Source organism: Mustela putorius, unplaced genomic scaffold, assembly GCF_011764305.1.
Source record: "Mustela putorius furo isolate JIRA1106 unplaced genomic scaffold, ASM1176430v1.1 tig00000224_pilon_pilon_pilon, whole genome shotgun sequence".
Lineage (NCBI taxonomy): Eukaryota > Metazoa > Chordata > Mammalia > Carnivora > Mustelidae > Mustela > Mustela putorius.
In genome coordinates this window covers 23569157-23591373 of record NW_025421321.1, presented here as the reverse complement: position 1 = coordinate 23591373, position 22217 = coordinate 23569157, and the positions used below count along the sequence as shown (strand labels likewise).

General features: G+C 35.9%; 1 protein-coding gene across 3 annotated transcripts in view; it reads left to right on the top strand.

Moving 5' to 3' along the window:
- Positions 1 to 22217, top strand: part of PSME4 (proteasome activator subunit 4) — a 111451-nt gene that overhangs the window by 31540 nt on the left and 57694 nt on the right. For 2 of the 3 annotated variants that reach the window (XM_045077838.1, XM_004775683.3), the window contains exons 4-12: positions 7360 to 7425; positions 10108 to 10152; positions 12106 to 12255; positions 13386 to 13449; positions 13958 to 14032; positions 15562 to 15684; positions 17695 to 17787; positions 18344 to 18609; positions 21299 to 21485. In XM_045077838.1, the coding sequence (XP_044933773.1) occupies positions 7360 to 7425; positions 10108 to 10152; positions 12106 to 12255; positions 13386 to 13449; positions 13958 to 14032; positions 15562 to 15684; positions 17695 to 17787; positions 18344 to 18609; positions 21299 to 21485 (1069 nt within the window). The remainder of the gene's footprint in view (positions 1 to 7359; positions 7426 to 10107; positions 10153 to 12105; positions 12256 to 13385; positions 13450 to 13957; positions 14033 to 15561; positions 15685 to 17694; positions 17788 to 18343; positions 18610 to 21298; positions 21486 to 22217) is intronic. The other variant, XM_004775684.3, reaches the window with a different exon arrangement.

Sequence of the window (22217 nt, the reverse complement as noted above, 5' to 3'; positions counted from 1 at the left end):
TGGTCCCCCTGCTTGTGTGCTCTCTCTCTCTCTGACAAATAAATAAAATCTTTATTTTTTTTTTTAAGATTTTATTTGTTTATTTGACAGAGAGAAACACAGTGAGAGAGGGAACACAACAATGGGGAGAGGGAGAGGGAGAAGCAGGCTTCATGTCAAGCAGGGAGCCTGATGCGGGGCTTGATCCCAGGACCTTGGGATCATGACCTGAGCTGAGGACAGATGCTTAACCACTGAACCACCCAGCCACCCCTAAAATCTTTAAAAAAAAACAACAACAAAAAACCCAGTGCTAGGATAAAGAACAATAGGTATGACTGACTTAAATATGATTTAAAAAAGAGGGAAGTAAGTTTAATTTGAGAGTACTAAGCTGGAGGAAAGGAAGTATTTTGGTCTTTCTCAAATAAATGAATAAATCCTTTTTTTTTTAAACTGCAAAAAATACTTAATGGTAAAGCACTTCACTTTTAGTGTCAAAATTCTTTCACCTGGAAAAAACATCTTGTACAGTTTTTTGTTATGTGTGGCTATTCCATGAATTGTGGGATATCTAATATACTGTGATCACTAAAGTTTCATTGAATCCTCCCCAATAATTATGATCATTAAAAATGGCCTATACAGGGGAACCCGACTGGCTCAGTTGGTTGAGCGGCTACCTTCAGTTCAGGTCATGATCTCAGGGTCCTGGAATCAAGTCCTGTACTGGGCTCCCTGCTCAGTGGGGAGCCTGCTTCTCCCTCTCCCTCTGTCTCCTAGCTTGTGCTGTCACTCTCTCTCCATCTCAAATAAATAAATGAAATCTTAAAAAAAAAAAAAAGTACCCCATACATTTCCAAAATGTTCCTCCATATAGCTACAGCCACATAGATTTGCCACCACTTACCTTGTATCCCTGCAATCTGAAGTTGTCTGCCTCATTACTCAGTCCCTCATGTTTTCTTTCTATGCTCTTTTCGTTCCTTTTTCCCCTATTTTAAATTCTATAAGACCTGGGTGTTCTAGTTTCCAAATGAGTTTGTTTTTTTCCTGTACTAATACTATAAATCAAGGTGTCCACTTAATACCTCCTCTTTCCTCATGGCTCTCAAGTATTTCTTTCTTTCTTTCTTCTTTTTTTTTTTTTTTAAAGATATTATTTATTTCTTTGACAGAGATCACAAGTAGTCAGAGAGGCAGTGGGGGCGGGGGGAGTACCAGGCTCCCTGCTAAGCGGGAGAGCCTGAGGTGGAGCTTGATTCCAGGACCCCTGAGATCACAACCTGTGTCGAAGGCAGAGGCTTAACCCTGAGCCACCCAGGTGCCCCTCTCAAGTGTTTCTTAAAGCAGTCTGGTGTGAGAAATTTCTTAGAAATTTCACATTATTTTAAACATTCATATCTTTATTGGGCTTATTAAGTAATGTTTTCATAAGTAAAAATTTTTCTTCTCTATCTGTTGACTAAAATTGCTGCTCCAGGAAGATGAACCCTATTGGGTCAGTAGCTTGGAGTGCTTACACCCAGGGCTGTGTGCCTCTGCTGGAGTACTCATTGTGAAGTGCAGCTCTGTTGATGCAGACTTTTTTTAAAAAAACAATGTGTTGTTGTTCAGTTTAAACAGATCACAAAGAATCCTGAGGATCTAGAACCACTCTTGAAGGGGCTCTTGCTTGGTGAGAGACAGCCCTGTAGGACAAAGTTAGAAACTTAGTCTCTGTAAAAAAAAAATTAAAAATTGTACTTAAAACATTTGTTAGGATTGTCATTCTTTGTTCTTCTGTAATCTTTTTACTGTTATTAGATATTTAGCACCTTTTGAAAGGAGTACCTGTTATCTTATTTCCATTCAGGCCAGGCTATGTATAGTTATAAAAATTCACCTTTGAAGGTTTATCTGATTCTTTGGTTCTTGGAATTTTTTCATCACACTTGCCTTATTTTTTTAAATCAGAGAAATATAGTAGTCTTATTAGTTTTTAATGCAGAAATGTTAGAGGGGGCTCCTGGGTGGCTCATTTGGTTAAGTGTTTGCTTTTGGCTCAGGTCATGATCTCAGGGTCCTGGGATTGAGCCCCTTGTCAGGTGTCTGCGTAGTGGGTTTACCTCTCCCTCTCATTCTCCTCTGTGAGCGCGCACTCTCTCTCTCTTTCTCTCTCTCTCTCTCTTTCAAATAAATAAAATCTTTAAGAAGAAAGAGAGAGAGGGAGAAAGAAAGAAAAACTTTAGGGGGCGCCTGGGTGGCTCAGTGGGTTAAGCCGCTGCCTTCGGCTCAGGTCATGATCTCAGGGTCCTGGGATCGAGTCCCGCATCGGGCTCTCTGCTCAGCAGGGAGCCTGCTTCCCTTTCTCTCTCTGCCTGCCTCTCCATCTGCTTGTGATCTCTCTCTGCCAAATAAATAAATAAAATCTTTAAAAAAAAAAAAGAAAGAAAGAAAGAAAGAAAAAACTTTAGAGAAATCAGTTGGAGAGTCAGCCATACAGCAGTACTTTTCAGTTTTTGTTCCTCTGAGCTGTTCTGTGTCCACTGAATTTCTAATAGGGAATAATTTTGAATATTTAAAAATTTACTCTTCTACTTAAGTTTCTTTTTAGTTAAAAAAAAGGGGGGGGGCGGTGGATGCCTAGGTGGCTCAGTGGGTTAAGTCTGCCTTTGGCTCAGGTCATGATCCCAGGGTCCTGGGATCAAGTCCCACAGCAGGGGAACCTGCTTCTCCTTCTGCCTGCTGCTCCCCCTGTTTGTGCTCTCTGTTTCTCTCTGACAAATAAAATAATAAATAAAAATAAAAATTTTAAGCGTTTCTATTTAGTGTACAAGTATAGCAAGTGTTTATAATCAAGGGATAAAGTTACAACTTCACAAACATTTTATTTCAGAAAACCCCTGAAAATCCTTCAATATGGCATGCTTTTGGCATTGGTATTTTGCTTTGAGTATTTTCATCTTAGATGTATTCTGACTCATTTTGAAACAGTTTTGTCAGCTGACTGCATGTGTTCATACTATTTTTAGATTACTATTTTTATAATCAAAAGTGAAAGGTTGCTTCATTTGTTAACTGTCTTTCAAGTCTTAAACTCATGTGCCTTATGTGTTTGTGTTTATTTGAAACTACAGCTTAGGGTGCCTTGCATTTCAATATGATTTTAAAAGCTGTTTCTGTATCTTTGAGCAAGGATTATTTAACTTTCTTCTTTCCTTTCTCCTTTTTCCTTATCTTCCTCCCTCCTTTACTTCTTCTGTCTTTCTGCTTTTATGTCTCAGGGGCAAGAGACATTTTTCACTCTTCTCTTTTCCTGGGTTCTACTAGAGAAACAAATTTAGGGTTTTGTTTTGTTTTGTTTTAATAATAAAAAGGACAATTGGAAAGCAGTTAGGTAGTTTGAACTTCATAACAACATAAGAATCACTTCTTGTTTATGTTATTTAAGAAGCATTTAAATGTTAGGGGTCTAGTTTTATTTCCTAAAATGATGTCCTAACTCACTTAAATTGGGGTGGCGTATTCCAAGTTATCAATGAAGACTGTTGCTAATAACAAGATGTGAAGGAATTATGCATAGATCAGCTTTTACAGATGGGCATGGACAATTAATATTTGGATTGGTATGTGTATATATTTGTTGAATTTTGTCACTGTCAGTTTGCTTTTTGTGAGTTGTTTGATGTTAACGGTTTACTTTTTTTTAAATTTTTTTTTTTTAATAAACATGTATTTTTATCCCCAGGGGTACAGGTCTGTGAATCACCAGGTTTACACACTTCACAGCACTCACCAAAGCACATACCCTCCCCAATGTCCATAACCCACCCCCCCTTCTCCCAACCCCCCTCCCCCCAGCAACCCTCAGTTTGTTTTGTAAGATTAAGAGTCACTTATGGTTTAACGGTTTACATATTTGCATCATGAGCAGTTTGGGCCTAGATAACTCAGTTTACTTTTTTAAAAAATAATTTTTTGAGATCTATTTTTCTCAATATATCGTTCTCTAAGGGGATCATAGAGTATTAAACATTTTCATTTATCATATTAATCTGCCTTTGGAGAAGCTTGATTATTTCCCTTTTCTGGTACTTGTTCTTAATGGTATTTGTTTCTCATTTGATCTGACAAAGGACTTTGATTTGGTGTTCTTATCCCTAAGATATAGCTAATCCTTTGTTCCCCCTTTAACACATGGAAGTGACATGTTCTTACTCTGCTGGGGGTTTCTTGACGCATGTGGCTACATTTCTAAGCTTAAGTTACTATCATCAGCTCAAGAATGATCTCTAGACACACAATTTAACATAATGAAATGATGAAAGTGATTTCTCTGAGGATCTGTTGAAATTTAAAATAGTTTATGGTTATTTTGTTAATAACCCATGATTATTAATAAGGTAAATGCTGTGATTTTTTTTTAACATATAATGATTTGTTTGCCCCAGGGGTACAGGTTTGTGAATCATCAGTCTTACACAGTTCACAGCACTCACCATAACATGTACCCTCCCCAGTATCCATACCCCAGCCACCCTATCCCTCCCACCGCCCCAGCAACCTTCATTTTGTTTCCTGAGATTAAGAATTTTTTATGGTTTCTCTCCCTCCCTGGTCCTATCTTGTTTCATTTTTTCCCTCCCTTCCCCCACTACCCCCTGACCTGCCTCTCAAATTCCTCATATCAGAGAGATCATATGATAATTGTGTTTTCCTGACTTACTTCTCTTACCATAATACCCTCTGGTTCCATCCACATCATTGTGAATAGCAAGATTGCGGTTTTTTGGATGGCTGCATAGTATGCCATTGTGTATATATACCACGTCTTCTTTATCCATTCACTTGTTGATGGACATCTAGGTTCTTTCCATAGTTTGGCTGTTATGGACATTGTTGCTATAAACACTCAGGTGCACATGCCCCTTCGGATCACTACATTTGTATCTTCAGGGTTAATACCCAGTAGTGCAATTGCTGGGTCATAGGGTAGCTCTATTTTCAACTTTTTTGAGGAAACTTCATGCTTCACACTGTTTTCCAGACTGGCTGCACCAGCTTTGATGGAGTGATTTTTAACATGTTATCTGAGGGACATTCTATTTGCTCTTTTGGAAATACCACTTTCACTTTTATTTGGAAATGTGAAAATAGGTAGTCAGTTTTTATTAATGACTTTGGTAGTGTTTCTCCCAAAAGTTGTATCTGTGTTATAATGATCTTTCTTTGGAAACTGCTCTGTTGTTGTTTTTTTTTTTAAGACTTTATTTATTTATTTGACAGACAGAGATCACAAGTAGGCAGAGAGGGAGGCAGAGAGAGAGGAGGAAGCGGGCTCTCTGCTCAGCAGGGGGCTCGATTCCAGGACCCTGGGATCACGACCCGAGCCGAAGGCAGAAGCTTTAACCCACTGAGCCACCCCAGTGCCCCTAGAAACTGCTCTTTTTAAAATTATTATTATTAAAGATTTTATTTATTTAACACAGAGAGAGAGAGCGAGATCACCAGCAGACAGGGCAGTGTGGGGCGGGGAAGCAGCCTCCTCGCTAAGCAGAGAGCCTGATGCAGGGCTCGATCCCAGCACCCTGAGATCATGACCTGAGGCTTAACCCACTGAGCCACCCAAGAGCCCCTTTTTATAGCATTTTCCAAAAATACTTAGTGCACACTTACCAGGCTTATTATCACTTTCAGCAATTATGTATGTTCTTTTTACGTGAGTGATCAGGATTATTACAACTTCTTAACACTAGCCATGGAGGCATACTTTTTCTGAAAGTAGTTATAATGAAAAATCAATGTTAATGCTACTTCAGTGATGAACGTATTATATTTTACTTAAACCTTTCTTCTGGAAGAATTATCTTGACCCTAGTTTCTTATAAAGTGGCTGTGAAAAATAAGTACTGGCTGATTTAACTATGCAGTATTATTAGGTTGTGAAAAATTAGATATAAGGTGCATCGTGTTGATGAACTGATGGTTGTGCTTGTTTAGATATAGAGAAAGCAGGTAAAACTGAGATTTGGGGATGAAATGAAGTACATTCTTTTTTTTTTTTTTTTTAAGATTTTATTTATTTATTTGACAGAGAACACAAGCAGGCAGAGAGGGAGGCAGAAAGAGAGAGAGAGAGAGAAGCAGGCTCTGCACTGAGCAGAGAGCCCGATGCGGGGCTCGATCCCAGGACCCCAGGACAATGACCTGGGCCAAAGGCAGAGGCTTTAACCCGCTGAGCCACCCAGGCGCCCCTGAAGTACATTCTTAAGAAAGAAAATATCATGTAGGTAATTACCATGAAGTTACAAGGAAGTTAAGGCAGAGGTTATATAGAGTATTTCAGTGTTGCACTTTCCCTTTTCATTTATAAAAAAAGCAAATATAATTCTGAAGCTAAAACTTAGTTCAAGAATTGTCAGGTGAAGCTGAAAGTACTTCTGGCAATGAGTGAGCAGTCCATACTTTCATCTCGAATATATCATTTGCTGTATATTTCTCTGGTTGCGAAGTGAATACTGCCCTGATAAATAGGTAAGACCAAGGTGGTAGCAAGCATAAACCTCCAGGTAACTGGTGTAACTGGAAGCTAAGGTTTTTGGCTCTCCTCAAACTTCTCTGCTACATATTTGTATTTGGTATTTACTTATGTCATCATACAGCGTAAGGAAATTATGGCCCAGAGAGGAAAAGTCCCACAAAGTCATTTGTTGAAACTGGGACAAGAGTTCAAGAACTGGTACAAGAACTTATTTTCTGCCCTAATAAATGGGGTGGAAATTGGGAGAAGAATTTCCTATGTTGATGTGATTTCCTAAATCATTAATAAGTGTTGAAAGACAGTAAAATAAATGTGAAAGCAAAATGAGCACAAAATATTAGTTCTTAAGGAGATTGAATTTGTTTTGGATAGTATGAAATAATAATTATAGTTAATAATTTTTATGCTTAATTCTGGGCCAGGTAACTGTTTTCCTTACATTATCTCATTTAATCTTTGTAACAGCCTTCTGAGAGGTAGGTATTATTACTATTACATAGATGGAAAAACTGAGGTTATAACGTTGAACTGAAAGTAAGTAGCAGAATTGGAAATCAAATTTATATCTATCTGACTCTAAGCCCAAGTTGCGAACTATTGCATGATATACTTATGGCTTTCTTTTCAACTTAACAAGCCTTTTTTAAGAGGAAGTAGGGTACGAGAAAACCCATCCAAAGCTTATTCCTTCTGTAGATCCCTTTTGATTTTTTTAAGTGTTTTGAATTGTAATCACTTTAGTATTGTAAATTTCCAACAATTGGGAAAGTACATAGTGATTATTCACTCCCTCTAAAAATTATTGAAATATAGTCCAGTAGCATCTAGCCTTAACCTTTTATTTTATTTTTAAACAGAAACATTGTTCCCTTCATCTTGAGAGATTACAAGAATCACAAAAGGTCACTATACAGATATCACAGGTTAGAGAGATTGTACCCTTTTCTGGATAAAGAGCATAAATCCATTGGCACAGGCCTTATATATAAGGAGGGGTTGAAATTGACTTTATTTAGATGAACTAAAGCACATTCCTACATGCCCTATTCCTCTAATGAGTGAAGTGACAGCTATGAAGTATTGTAATTAACTTCCTATTCTTTTGAAGAGTGAAGGGAACTGGAGAAGACAGGTAGCTCTGCAGCCTTTTGACTGCTTCCTAGAATCATTTTTTACTTTATATGAAAGTTTGTTGGTAGAATAGAAAAGTTACCAGTGAAAACAGCAGATTTTCTGTGTTGTACTCTCAAACGAGTTGCCACAGAAACTGTAAAATAAATGTAAAGTTCACATGGACACAAACTTTAGAAACTGGTAGAATTACAGATCTTCTGCTTATTTCCTTGGACACAAAGTTTGCAATTTTAGATTTATCTTTTAAATCTGCATTTAAGTTGATCTATTATTTAGTTTGGAACTAGATGGTTCTTTAAACCTTGGCTACAAGTTGTTTCTAAATGGGGTTCTTCAGACCCAACGAAAAGAAGATCCAAAGATCTGTGCTCTTTGTTGCTCTGATAGAAAATGTTTATTGTGTATTGTAAATTAATAAATATAAATATGCATAAATATATATATGAACATAGAGCTTTTTTTTTTTTAAGATTTTATTTATTTATTTGACAGACAGAGATCACAAGTAGGCAGAGAGGCAGGCAGAGAGAAAGAGGGAAGCAGGCTCCCTAATGAGGAGAGAGCCTGATGCAGGGCTCATGACCTGAGATCATGACCTGAGCCGAAGGCAGCAGCTTTAACCCACCGAGCCACCCAGGTGCCCCAACATAGAGCCTTTTAAAAGTACTTTGGAAATACCTGGAAGTAAAAATCATAGCTGTGATCTTCAGGGAGTTTAAACGTAGCTGGAGAGAAGTTTACTCCTTTTTTAACCAGGTACTTAGATTTTCTCTAAACTAATTGTTTTTCAGTTTCTTAACTTTTTTATGAGAGAAGGTAGAATCACTCCCTCATAATCAGAGAAAATGTTCCATGTCTGTCTGGCCATATGGTCATCTTTTTTATTTTAGAATTATCTCATGTGTTGTAGTCTGGTTTCCTCCTCAGTTAATTTTTTTTTTTTAAAGATTTTATTTATTTTATTTGACAGAGAGATCACAAGTAGGCAGAGAGGCAGGCAGAGACAGAGGGGGAAGCAGGCTCCCTGCTGAGCAGAGGGCCCGATGTGGGGCTCGATCCCAGGACACCGAGATCATGGCCTGAGCCAAAGGCAGCAGCTTAATCCACTGAGCCACCCAGGCGCCCCCCCTCAGTTAATTTTTTTTTCAGACTAGTTTTGAAATTAAAAAGGATTTCTCATAATGAAATCATAGTTTTCTCTCTTGGTTGTATAATCGATTACTTGTGCTGTGTTTGGTTTGTGTTATTCCTTGAAATTTCTTTACAGATTAGTTCTTAAGTTTTCAGAGAAGTTGGATAGACTCTGGACTTAACAATTTCAAGAAGCTTAATGAGAAAGTATCAGGTGGAAGCACTGCCTGAAAGATACCCCTTTCCCTCATTTTTTTTCTTGAGATTTGGGGACTTATTTTATTTACTTGTATACATCATACTGTAAGTAGTCACACATTTATCTTAAAATCCCAGTCCAAAATTATCTTATGCCCATTGTTTTACTTGCATTTTATCTCTTGACTGTGATCTAATTAATTTAAATATTCCATTCTGGCCATGTATGTTTAAACCAGTACACAATGGCCTTTTCATTTAGACAAACATTTATTTAAATCCATACACAAATACTTACATTGTTTTCTTTTTTTAAAAATCCTTCTTTTTTAAGATTTTATTTATTTATTTGACAGAGAGAAAGCGCACAAATAGGCAGAGGGGCAGGCAGAAGGAGAGGGAGAAGCAGGCTCTCCACTGAGCAGGGAGCCCCATGTGGGGCTGGATCCCAGGACCCTGGGATCATGACCTGAGCCGAAGGCAGTCGCTTAACTGACTGAGCCACCCAGGCGCCCCCTTATGTTGTTTTCTTAAATTCACTTGAACTACCTACAAAGTTGGAAAATAAATTATAGCTTTTTAATGTTACTCAACTAACTTTCTAAGTAGCTAGTGAAAAAGATGGCTCTTGGTATTTTTGATAATTGTTGCTGGCAGGAAAGTAACCTTGTAGGGTTATAGAACTCTCACCATTGGTTACAGAAAAATAGTTTCTGGCAGTTGTTGATATAAGCACACCAGATTTTGTCTGCGGTTTGTGTTTTGTGTAAATACACTTTAATAAAAATAAAAATTAGTTATTTGAAGTTTTAAGTCACTGAGCATACTTCTTGATGTGCTGTTAAGTGTGATCTTTGCTGCCTACTTTGTAAAGATTGAAAATGATTTGTTGTTTTCCCAGTTTTCTTAACTTTGGTTTAGAACAGAGAATGAGCAAACCAAGGGCAAAGGAAAGGGTAGATTACAGAGTTTAGGTAGTTAATCTTTAAAAGTTCTGTCTGTATGAAAGAGAAGGATTAGTTATTGCATGTACACAGATAATTTTTAAATGTGTGAGTATTTCTTAGGGATATTTATTAATTGGATTAGGTGCATTTTCAAAATAAACCAACCTAATTTATCAAATGGCTTTTTCCCCCTAGTTCTGTAGAAAATGTTCTCAAAACACTCGTGAAAAGCTGCCGACCGTAAGTAGCTTCTCAATTTATAAAACCTCTTTATTTTCTCTGGGCTTTTCCCCATCCCTAGTATGCTTTGAAGAGGAAATTAAAGGTATAAATCGTTTCTAACATTGTGATGTTAGTCACTGGGCACAATATATCATACTCTTGAACTGAATTATTCAGATTTCATTTATAAATTAAAAAATTTTTAAGTGGTATGGGTGTCAATTACCTATTATGAAGTTAGAATGCCATAATTTATATATAATTGTCTTTATTTGAAAGATTTTCCTGGAATATCATTAGATCAAAAATATTTTCCAAAATGAGTGTTACAGATATTGTAGTAAAATGTGAATAATAACAAGAAGGTGTGTAGACTTTTTAAAAAATATCTTCTCTTTCAGTAGAATATACAGAAATAGCCCATATTCTGATGTTTAAAGATAATATGGGTTGAATTTAGTTTTAATCACTTGAAGTCCAATTCTATGGACTTGAGGCACCTGGCTAGCTAAGTTAGTAGTGCATGGATTCTTGATCTTGAAATAAGGAGTTTGAGCCCCATGTTGAGCATAGAGCTTAATGAAATAAATAAAAAACCAGTTCTATGGGCTTGAACTATTATTAGGCTGTTCTAAAACTGCTTATTCAGCTGTGTATGGATGCAGTGAATTCCTTTCTATTTTATCATATTCTTATAATATGAGTTAAAGTTATAGATGGTTTTATAAATCAAGTATTTGTTGCTGACCTACTATATTCTCATTCTTGGGCAAATGTATTTTTAGGATATAGTTTCCCTTTTAAGATTGAGGCTTAAGACTTAACCTGAGTCATAAGCCACCAATGAGCTATCATTTCATGCTAGGCAGTGACCTCTTGGCATGTGTTTCCTTACTGGAAACTGAAACTTCGTCGTCACTGGGGTACTTAGTGGTTTTTAGGTTCTTGGGTAATTCATAGAACACCCAAGGCTAACAGTTGACTCTGAAAAATTAGGAAGGAGAATTGATGTATGAGATATTTGAAGTCTGTGTTTTGGTTTTTGTGGTTTTTTTTTTTTTTTTTATTCCAACTGGTGACATAATGACCTGGTACATTGATGCTTGATGAATCCAAAGTAGTATTACTAGAAATGTAGTTTTATTTTTCACATTAATAAATGAAGTGCGATTCTAATTAATACAGATGGACAGAGATATAATTGTGTTAATAATGTGACATGTAGCCCAAACCTACAAGTGTATTTGAAAGGGTTCCCTCACTTTTTGCGCCATGCCCAAATCCAAATTTGTCATATGCTTTTTTTGTTATTTTAAACCTCCTTAATGGGTATTTGGTAATTATACATGGGTCCTCGTTTTCCATTTACTTCTGTTTTGTGTGTGGATGTACACTTAGATTTCCATTCTGTGAATATTCTCTACCCTAGGGGCTTTCCTGCCCATTTCATAGACTTGCAGAATGTTTGCACCTATAGGACCAGACAATCTAGTGTAGTCAGCTCTTATATACAGGAGAACTCTATGGTACAGTGAGAGTAAATGGTTGATCCAAATAAGCCTGGGCTAAGGTTCTCTTTCTCATTTCACCGATTATCCCTTTCTTATATAGACTGGATTCTCTGTGACTAGATTTTTTTTCATATTGCTATTATATAGCACACAGGAGAGAAAAATACAACCACATGTATAAATTTGTAGGTGATTTAAGTGACTTTTTATTTTATGAGTTATATCAGCTTTATAGCATTTTTCAAAGTCCTGTAGACAAGAAGAAAATTTATATTTTAGTGTGACAGGTATTTATTTTTGAGTTGCACAAGTTTGTTTAAATTTACTTGACATTTGTAGTGTATATTATACCTTATGAAATCCATTCCCTGTCTCCCCCTTTTTTGGTCATATGTTGGTCATATGTTGATGTTGTAGACCTTTTAGCCAATGATCAGATAAATACTTTCTTTTTTATTAGATACTTTCCAGCAGATGCCACAGCTGAGATGCTAGAAGAATGGCGGCCTTTGATGTGCCCTTTTGATGTAACAATGCAAAAGGCCATAACTTATTTTGAAATATTTCTTCCTACCTCCCTTCCTCCAGAACTTCATCATAAAGGTTTTAAGTAAGTATATCTATCTATCTCTCTATCTGTCTTGACAAATTATAGAATAGAACAAGAAGTGGAGATATGTAAGCTAACTTATAACGCAATAATAAGTAAACAAAAATTGACCAACTTAACCATTGTGTTGATTACACTTGAAGTGTTTGGAGTCTGAAAGTTAAACATAAGATTGTAAATGAGGAGCAAATAATGCTTGTATGTTCAAGCCAAATATGAGGGCTTAGTGGGGCACCTGGCTGGCTCAGTTGGTGGAACATGTGATTCTTCATCTTGGGTTTGTGAGTTTGAGTCCCTTGTTGGGTATAGAGGTGACTTAAAAGAAAAAGTAAAGCTAAAGGCTTTAACTTAAGAAATCAAGAGAGAAAGAATAAAAAATACAAAAAGATGTAGAATATATCAGTAAATAGGCAATGGTAAGAAATGTTAAATTGTGTGGCGTTTAGGGAAAGGAAAAGTGTTTTCCGAAAACTTGGTTTTATTCATCACTCATTTTTCTTAAGTCTTTTTTATAATTCTTTTTCTCCACTCATTCTAGTCTTTGCACTGTTTTTAAGAACTGTTTTCTCTAGATGACTCTTAAGTATATAGCAAATCCTAGAATGAAAATATTTAGGGGATCCTGGGTAGCTCAGTCAGTTAAATGTCTTGACTCTTGAATTGTGCTCAGGGTTGTGATCTCAGGGTGTGAGATTGAGCCCTGTGCTGGGCTCCACCCTAGGTGTGGAGCCTGCTTAAGATTCTTTCTCCCTCTGACCCTACTCCCCTGTGCTCTCTCTCAAAGAAAGAAAGGAAAATATAAAGTAGGACTTCTTAAAAACACAAAAAGTGCCAGGACCATAAATGACCCAAGGAGAAACTAAGAGTTGGGCAGTAACTTGCTGAGCCAAGTGCCCCTAACAATGAAGTGTAGAGGTTTGATGACATGACTCTAGCATAAATACATTGCAAGGGGAATATTCAGACAGAAGTAGTCATTTGTTCCATTAAATTTGTAACATTCAGTATTATTTTTTCTAGGTTGTGTAGTTATCAGTAAGAATAATAGATTAAAAAATGCAAAGGATACCTGGCTTTGAACCACTTTCTATAAATCACTTGTTATTCATAACAACATTTTTCTTCTTCAGACTTTGGTTTGATGAATTAATTGGCCTTTGGGTTTCAGTGCAAAATCTCCCACAGTGGGAGGGGGTGAGTATCCTATTTTTTCCTTCTTTGCTATCAGATCATTTGATAAGTAACCTCAGTTCCTTAGAATTGGCTTTTAGCAATGTTGTAATTGTTTTTTTAGATTCGATTTGCTGTTTCTAACAGAAATAGACACTTCTTTTGGTTTTATTGATACCTAGAAGCATGTGCATGTATTATGAAATGTAAGACTATTGTTTCCTGTTATCACTAGCATGTTGTTAGACACATAGTGGATGTTTCCTAAATGCTTATTAGATTAATATTTGTTCTGTTTGCATTGTGGATGATGCTTTGTCATTTCCCTTTCAATAAGCATTTCGGCTGCATTTGATTTTAAATGGGTGACAAGAAATGAGAATTCAGAGATTTTTAAAAAATGAGTCATAAACTGTATATTAAGTTGTGCTAATGATGGCAGCTGAGAACCAGAAATGGATAAGGGGATGTGACTGTGACACATAATAACAAGTGTATTTACTTAACTCTTTCTTTATTTGTTTACTTTCAGCAACTAGTAAATCTCTTTGCTCGATTGGCTACAGATAATATAGGGTACATAGATTGGGATCCGTATGTACCAAAGGTAATTAAGAACTTTTGAGTATACAGCATACAGTAACACTGATAGCACTTATTGTGTCTTTAAGTAGTGTGTTTTGTATGCTAATCCCTAAAGTATTTCTTGACCACTAGTAAAAACATAACAGTTTACCAGGGTAGATCATTTATTTTCAAAAACTAATTGCATCATACAAAAGTAATCACAGGTGTGATATTTTTCTTGTCTATATAGGACATGAAATAGAAGTTTCAGAGTGAGTAATTTAGAAAGTACTAAGTATATTATTCAGGGTATCTTATATTCATACCTTTCAACAGAGTTTGGGTATTGTATTTGATTGCTATTCTAGAGTGTTCTCTACTTTTTAGATCACATTTTACTAGAGTAAACAAAGCTAGAGTGTCTCTAGGTGCAGTGTTCTTAACATTGCAGCTTCCGGATTGTTTCTCCTGCAGTAGGTCTAGGAGGGCTGGCATGGGGCATCCAGGTGATTCTGATGCACATGCTGACAGTAGAGCAGGGCTGGAGAGCAACAGCAGACAAATACTCTGCTTACCTTTGCTGCGCTGTCCAGTAGAAACTAAGGAGGAAAAGTTATTTTCTTCCACTGTTGGGCTCCCTGTTACTAACGACAGATTTTAAATATAAATTCAGTTATATTAAAATGCAATTGTTAGGGGTCCCTGGGTGGCTCAGTCAGTTAAGTATCTGCCTTTGGCTCAGATCATGGTCCCCAGGATCCTGGGATGGAGCCCTGTGGTGGGCTGTCTGCTCATGGGGGAGCCTACTTCCTCTTCCTCTGCCCACTGCTCCATCTGCTTGTGCACTCTCTCTCTCTCTCTCTCTCCCTCCCTAAGAAATAAGTAAAATATTTTTAAAAAACAAATAAATAAAAATAAAATACAGTTATTAAATGAGAGATGAAAATGCAAATTCCTGGGGAAATAACAGTGATAGAATTTTGAAAAGGAAAGTAATCCATTAGAAGATAGGTATTTGCATTTTGTATTTTCTTGGCATGGAATGAGAGTGTAGGAAAAATAGTTTTATATGCATTTAGAGAAACAAGAGTCAAAATATTTCATGTTGAACTGTACTTACCTACTTTTTACCTTTTTATGTGTAAACTATATCTCTTTTGCTTGCTTATGGGTACATGGATACAGCTGCTTCTTACCCACCCCTTTTTGACCGCAGTGTCATTTGAAAGAAAGTAAATAGGGACGCCTGGCTGGCTCATTCATTAGAACATGCAGCTCTTGATACCTGGGTTTTGAGTTCAAGCCCCATTTTGGGTGTAGATATAACTTAAATAAATAAACTTTTAAAAAATGAATAAAATTAAAAAAAATTTTTTTAAAAAGTAGATATTTCTATGTAAATTTTATGGAATAAAGCTATCAAATGCTTAATTTTATTGGTAATTTTGCTTAAAACCTGATCCAGTGAGAATATATCCAATAGCAAAAATATATATAACACTTCAGTTATTTAAAGAGTTACTTGATAGTTATATATATTTATCCTTAGTTCTTTTTTTCTTTTTAAAGATATTTACGAGAATTCTGAGAAGCTTGAACCTCCCAGTGGGAAGCAGTCAAGTGTTAGTCCCAAGATTTTTAACAAATGCTTATGATATAGGACACGCTGTGATATGGATCACCGCTATGATGGTTTGTAACACATTAGTTCATCTAAATTCTTTGTTAACGATATGGAAATTCTGTTTAATCACGTAAGGCTATATTAGTATCTTGGTTGGTCATTTGAGTCTTGGGTATTTTCTGATGTAGTAAGCTAATGTTTATCAGACCCAGCATATAGAAAAACACACTATTTCTCTAGCCAGTGATTCTTAACAATGGAGTCAAAGTTTAGAGTTTTGAGAGATTCAGAGTGGATAGCAGTCTTAAAGGTCAAGAACCACACTCACAAAAGGTCAAATTGATAATGAAAATCGTGGAATTAGAATTTTGCATATGCTCAGTACGAATGCATTCAGTGTCGAAGATGACACTGAACACAAAGCTTATTAAACAAACGAAGTAATCTTGGTGATGGGAGAAGTATGGATGATTATTGACATCCTTGAAGGGAAGTAAAAATACATCTGCATGCTTGGGTTTCAGTGTCAACTTGCAGATAGGAATATTAGAACAATTTTATACTATGATTTTCTGGATTGCCATTTATTTTGCTTCTACTGCTGTCCCTTTTTAAAATTATTATTCTGTGTTTGATATTTTCTCCCAGGTTATATTGTTTGGTTGGTTTTTTTCTGTGGAAAAGGCAGGATGGTTGTGAGAAGTTTAGTTCTTAAATATTATTTTTAGATTAAAAAAAAAAGAAATTCATTCTCCATTCTCCCTCTGTTTTTGCCCTTTCATTATTAAACAGGGAAAATCACATTTTCTTTCTTATACCCCATAAGAGCAAAAACATTTGGATATTTACTGTCTTACATAAGCAATGAATTGGAATTCATTTTTTAGAAGCCACAGAATTATATCATGATTAATATCAGCTTATTTTAGTTAATATTGCTGCTCTTTCTCACAGTTTTTCCCACTGACAGTTTAATTTTGTGTTAAATATGAATATTGAATATAATAAATTTTAATTATTTATAAATTTATAAATATACATTAAAATGCTAATTACTATGTTAAAATATTGGCATTTTTGTTGGGGTTTTTTTTGCTATGGAATTATGATCTCTTTATTAGTCGACCTATTCTCAATTGGGAATAGGTACATGGATTTCATTTGAGCAGGAAGATGTGTTCTTAATGTAACTCAACAGTCTGCCTTAGGTCTCTGCTCTTTCTTGAAAGAACATCCTGAAGAGCACCTGGGTGGCTCAGTTGTTAAAGCATTTGCCTGTGGCTCAGGTCATGATCCCAGACACCTGGGATCAAGCCATGCATTGGGCTCCCTTGTCAGTTGAGAGCCTGCTTCTCCCATCCCTCTGCTGCTCCCCCTGCTTGTTCTCTCTCTCTCTCTGTCAAATAAATAAAATCCTTAAGAAAAAAAGAAAGATCATGAGAAATGGAAGATTTTAATACTAAATTGTAGTTCTTTAGGGCTATCAAACTTGATGAATGATAATTTTTTTTCTTCATTTTTTTTTTCCACCAGGTTGTATTCTTTGGTGTATTTGTTTTGGTAATAGATTAAGAAAATTTTTTCTTTTGAGTCAAAATGTGGTCAAATATAACAGGTTTAATAATTTGAAACATTTAGGAGTAAAAATAAAATATTTGAATGTATTTATGTAAATCTCACTTCTTCATTTCCTGCATTAAGAAAGTCACTTCTTAAATCCTTTAAGGAATGCTTTTTATGCCTGATTTACCACTCTTGGTTATTTTAAAACAGTCTTAGTGACAAAAGTTATTTCATGGCAGAAGACTAAAATATGCTGATACTCTAAATTGAAAGATCTCTTCACTTATCTAATTTGGTGTTAGTTGTCCTTATTTTTAGTAGAGTGTTTTAAATGGAAGATTGTAAGAAGTTCACTGGGGAATTGTTTTTGACTCTTACATTGGGGTAGAATTGGTTTTTGTCAGCAGAATGGATGTGTACCACGTTAGAGAGGTATATGTAGGCTTGGGCCTATTGATTCCTTCAGTTTTCCAGTGTACCATGGATACTAATATTTTGTACTTTTATTTGAATAGGGTGGACCAAGTAAACTAGTGCAAAAACACTTGTCTGGTTTGTTTAATAGCATCACATCTTTTTACCATCCCTCAAATAATGGGCGCTGGCTGGTGAGTACGTTCATTTTTCATTGTAGAGTTTGGAAATTTTTAAAGATATGGTCACACATTTCTTTGAAAAAAAAATGGTTACACATTACCTATTGTATAAAACCTTTAATACATTTTCTGTTCTTCATATAAATTTGGCTATATATAGGTCATTACGTTCAAATTAAGTTACCATGTTCATTGAACATAAAAATAAATGGAGATAATACTAGTCCAATAACTGGTGACAAAATGTCACATTCTGGCAAGAGAAAGGAATATCAGTTGTGGTTCTGTTTTTTTGGTTTTTTTCCACATTGCCTGGTTAAAATGGTTTTTCATGTAATGGAAAATTCATCTGGTGTTGGAAATTAAAATTGATGTTTGAAATGCATTTTTATTATCAGTAATTTAATTGATAATAGCATTTTATTCTAGCTAATTATGCCATTTACGTCTTTGTAATAGATTGTAAGAGTGTTATTTTAAGAATCTTTATTTGGAGACTAGAAAGGAGCCATAAATATCTGTGTGGGAAAGAGAACCTACCTTGGACTTTCTGCTTCTGTGTCCCCAGAACAAGTTAATGAAACTACTTCAGCGGTTGCCAAACAGTGTTGTTAGAAGATTGCATCGTGAAAGATACAAGAAGCCTTCTTGGTTAACTCCTGTGCCTGATAGCCATAAGCTTACTGATCAAGATGTTACAGACTTTGTACGATGCATTATTCAACCTGTCCTCTTGGCTATGTTTAGCAAAACTGGTAGTTTAGAAGCAGCCCAGGCTCTGCAGAATCTTGCACTCATGAGACCGGAGTTAGTAATACCCCCTGTACTTGAAAGGTAAGTGGAGTTTTACATGTTTGGTTGAAGCCTTAGCTGTGGCTGCAGCTGTTCTGGTTATCCCTTCCTTCTACTTTTCTGTTCTGCATGGTTTTCTTTTGTGGCTTCTGTTTTGCTTTCTCAGTGTTTATTCTGGTTCCTTATAGGAGAAGCAAAGCATTTTAACATACTGATTGGTAACTTGATAAAGGTTTCCTGGAGATAAAAGAAAATTGACACAAAATGGATGGATAAAATATTTTTGGATTATTGGCACATTTTTACTCAAAAATTATAGGGCGCCTGGCAGGCTTACTCGGTGGAGCATGTAACTTTTAATCTTGGGGTTGTGAGTGTGAGCCCCATGTGGGGTGTAGAGATTGCTAAAAAATAAGATCTTAAAAAATTAATTAATAAGCTAATTAATTAAGCTCTGGCTGCTTTTACATCAAAGTGTATCACTAAATATTGAGAAGTGATTTGGGATGTCTTTTATTTCTTAGAAGCAGTGATAGAGAAGAAAATTTGACTATCTTTATTATTTTAATATATGCATAATCTCATGTGTGTTATTTCCAGTGTGAATTTTATTGCATTCATTTTGTTTCATATGTTGAACTGGTAACAAAAATAATTTTCCCTTTGCTGAGTTACTGTCACAATATAAGCCTTCTGTGCTTATATAATATTACTTAAGCTTTCTGTTAATTCCTTTGCTGCCTGAATTTGAGCTTTATGATTTCTCTCTTAATGTCTTACTCAAAAATAGAAGAAGAATGTTAGTTTTTAGGGCCCGGAAGGGTCTAACAGTTTGAGTTCCATAAAACAGATTTGTCGAAGATCCTTAGTGACAGAATGCAAGTGACAGCCTATTTTCTGGCTTAAAATTAAAATGGGATAATTGGGCACATTTGCTAGGAGTTAGATATCCTGCCAAAGGTCTTGACCAAAATAGGGCTCCATTATTTATAAATTTGAGTTGCTCATCTTATCTTGCCCTGTCCTCTTTGCCATAAATACTCAAGTTAAAGCTGTACCTCATTTTCCAAACCTCTCCCTTTTTGTGTGCACTTTGTGGGCACAGAAACTCTTCCAGCACAGATAATTAGGAAATGAAATGGGGAAGTGAGGCCATTTCTATGGTCTGAACCCCCAGTATTCTTTGCTCTTTGGTCATCATGTGGTAGCAGAAGCTAACAGTTCAGTGGCAGGTCCCTTGATGTTGCTCGTTGAGGAGAGACTTGCCTCTAAGGAGGGACTTCATTTTCTTGCGTAGTTAAAATTTTGAAGATTGGAGTTTTCGTAATTTTTGGCTTTCCCTTTGTTTTGCCTTATTTTAATGTTTTCCAGCTGATAAATTATCAATAGAGAGATATTTTTTTAGTAGAAGAAACAAAGCTTACAAATACAAGTAAATGATGAATCATGAACTCTACCTCTGACACTAATAATACACTGTATGTTAATTAATTGAATTTAAATGAAGTTAAATTTAAAAGAATAAATACAAGTAAAATTATCCATTATGTTTTTCTTTAGTTTTCAATTTTGGGACAAATTTAATAGCATATTAAATGATACATGCTTGGCCAAGAGAAGTATTTTGAAGGGTTTTTTTCTTTTTATGAAAGCAAAAGTCCTTTAGGGGCAACAAGGTGGCTCCATCGGTTAAGAGTCTGACTCAGGTCACGATCTCAGGGTCATAAGATGGAGCCCTGCCTTAGGCTTCCTGCTTGGTGGGGAGCCTGCTTAAGATTTTCTCTGTCTCTCCTCTCTCTCTCTCTTTCTCTTTCTGTCCCTCCCTCTCCCCCCTTCCCTCCCCATCTGCCTTTCCCCTGTGTGCCTGTGCTCTCTCTCTCTTCTTTAAAAAAAAAAAAAAGCAAAATCCTTTAAAAAGTAAAAATGGAGAAAATAAATTTTAGGTCCTGAATATATATCCCCTAAGGAAGGACAGCCTCTGTTAAAGAGCTGGTTTGCTTTCTTTACCTTCTAAAGCCTAAGCTTGCTGGTTTTTTAAATTGTGATTATAAATACTCTTTTTTTCCTACTTAAAATGAAATTTCCCTTATTTTTTCTGCATAAGAGAAAATTAAAATGACTACATTTTAGATTTTTTTTCTTCCTATGGAATAGATTCTTAAAAATGAAATTGCTGTGTGAATGTTCTTGTCTTACTTGGTGATCAAAGATTGTATTTGTATTATTCTCTTTTATTAAATCAGGAATCTTTGCATATGTTTCTAGAGCTGATGTCTAATTTTAAAATGCCAGTCCTTTTTAAAGTGTAAAATAGGAGAAATTTCAGCATTTTAGTAAAGATTATTTTTCCTGTAAAAGGGAAGAATAGGATAGTTGTCACTTGTTATTCCTGAATTCTAATAATTGCTGACCATTAGATTAGAATCCGTCATTGGAATGTGGAGGTGGATTCAGATGGCTGAAATAATGCAAAATCTGCCAGTTCATGTTCTTTTACACTGTGGAATTTGCATGGAGAAAGGTGGTAAGGGGATGGGGGTTAGGGAAACTCCTCCCTTTCCTTTATGTGTGTGATTCTGTTAACCTTGAAAACAGGTATTCATTCAAAATATTCTGCTAGCTACCAGCCTTAAGCTAAAGGCAGTTTATGAATTTGGTAGATATAATGTATTGTGCATGTTTATCTGTAATGGAACTGTTTTTTGTTTTTTAATTGTGTTTTAAACTATAGAACGTATCCTGCACTAGAGACTTTAACAGAACCTCACCAACTCACAGCTACTTTAAGTTGTGTAATTGGAGTAGCCCGAAGTTTGGTATCAGGGGGCAAGTGGTTTCCTGAAGGTCCAACACACATGCTACCTCTGTTGATGAGAGCATTGCCTGGGGTGGATCCAAATGACTTTAGTAAATGCATGGTAAGCATATTTATTATTCTGTTTTGTGTCTGAGTTCTAATTGTGTGAATAGGCATCCTTTCAAGTTCTGTTCAGACTTTTTAGAATATCATTGAATGTAAATTTGCTAAGTTTAGATCTGTGGATGGTTAGTTGATCTATATGTCATCCTTTGTAAGTAATTTGCTATAACCTGGATACGTTTAATGATTGTAAGATATTTTTGAAGCTTGTTATATTTACTATTTTCCTTGAGCAAAAACCTTAAAAAATCTTAGCATATGATTATTTGTACTTCCCTCTGTCTACACTGGTGACAGGAGGCATGATAAAAGCTGCTGGGTGCAAAATGCCAGGTCCCATTTTATATACACATCTCTTGACTTAAGAGTTGCTTACCTTCCCTTTTACCCAGTCTCTTGCTTTTGCTTCAGTATATTCTGTTAATGTTATATCTTAAGGTGAGGGGAGGGGGGTACTTCCTTGACAAAAGGTTGGAGAACGTTGTGCTTAAACCTAATAAATAACTATGAAAATAAACTTAGTATAACTTTATTACTAAAGTAACAGCTGCTTAATTATGAAGAACCTTAAAATATTCAATTCTAGGTGAAAAATTTCCAGAAAGACTATTGTGGGATTTCCCTCAAAATAATTTATTTGGGGGGTGCCTGGGTGGCTCAGTGGGTTAAGCCTCTGCCTTTGGCTCAGGTTATGATCTCAGGGTCCTGGGATCGAGTCCCACATATGGCT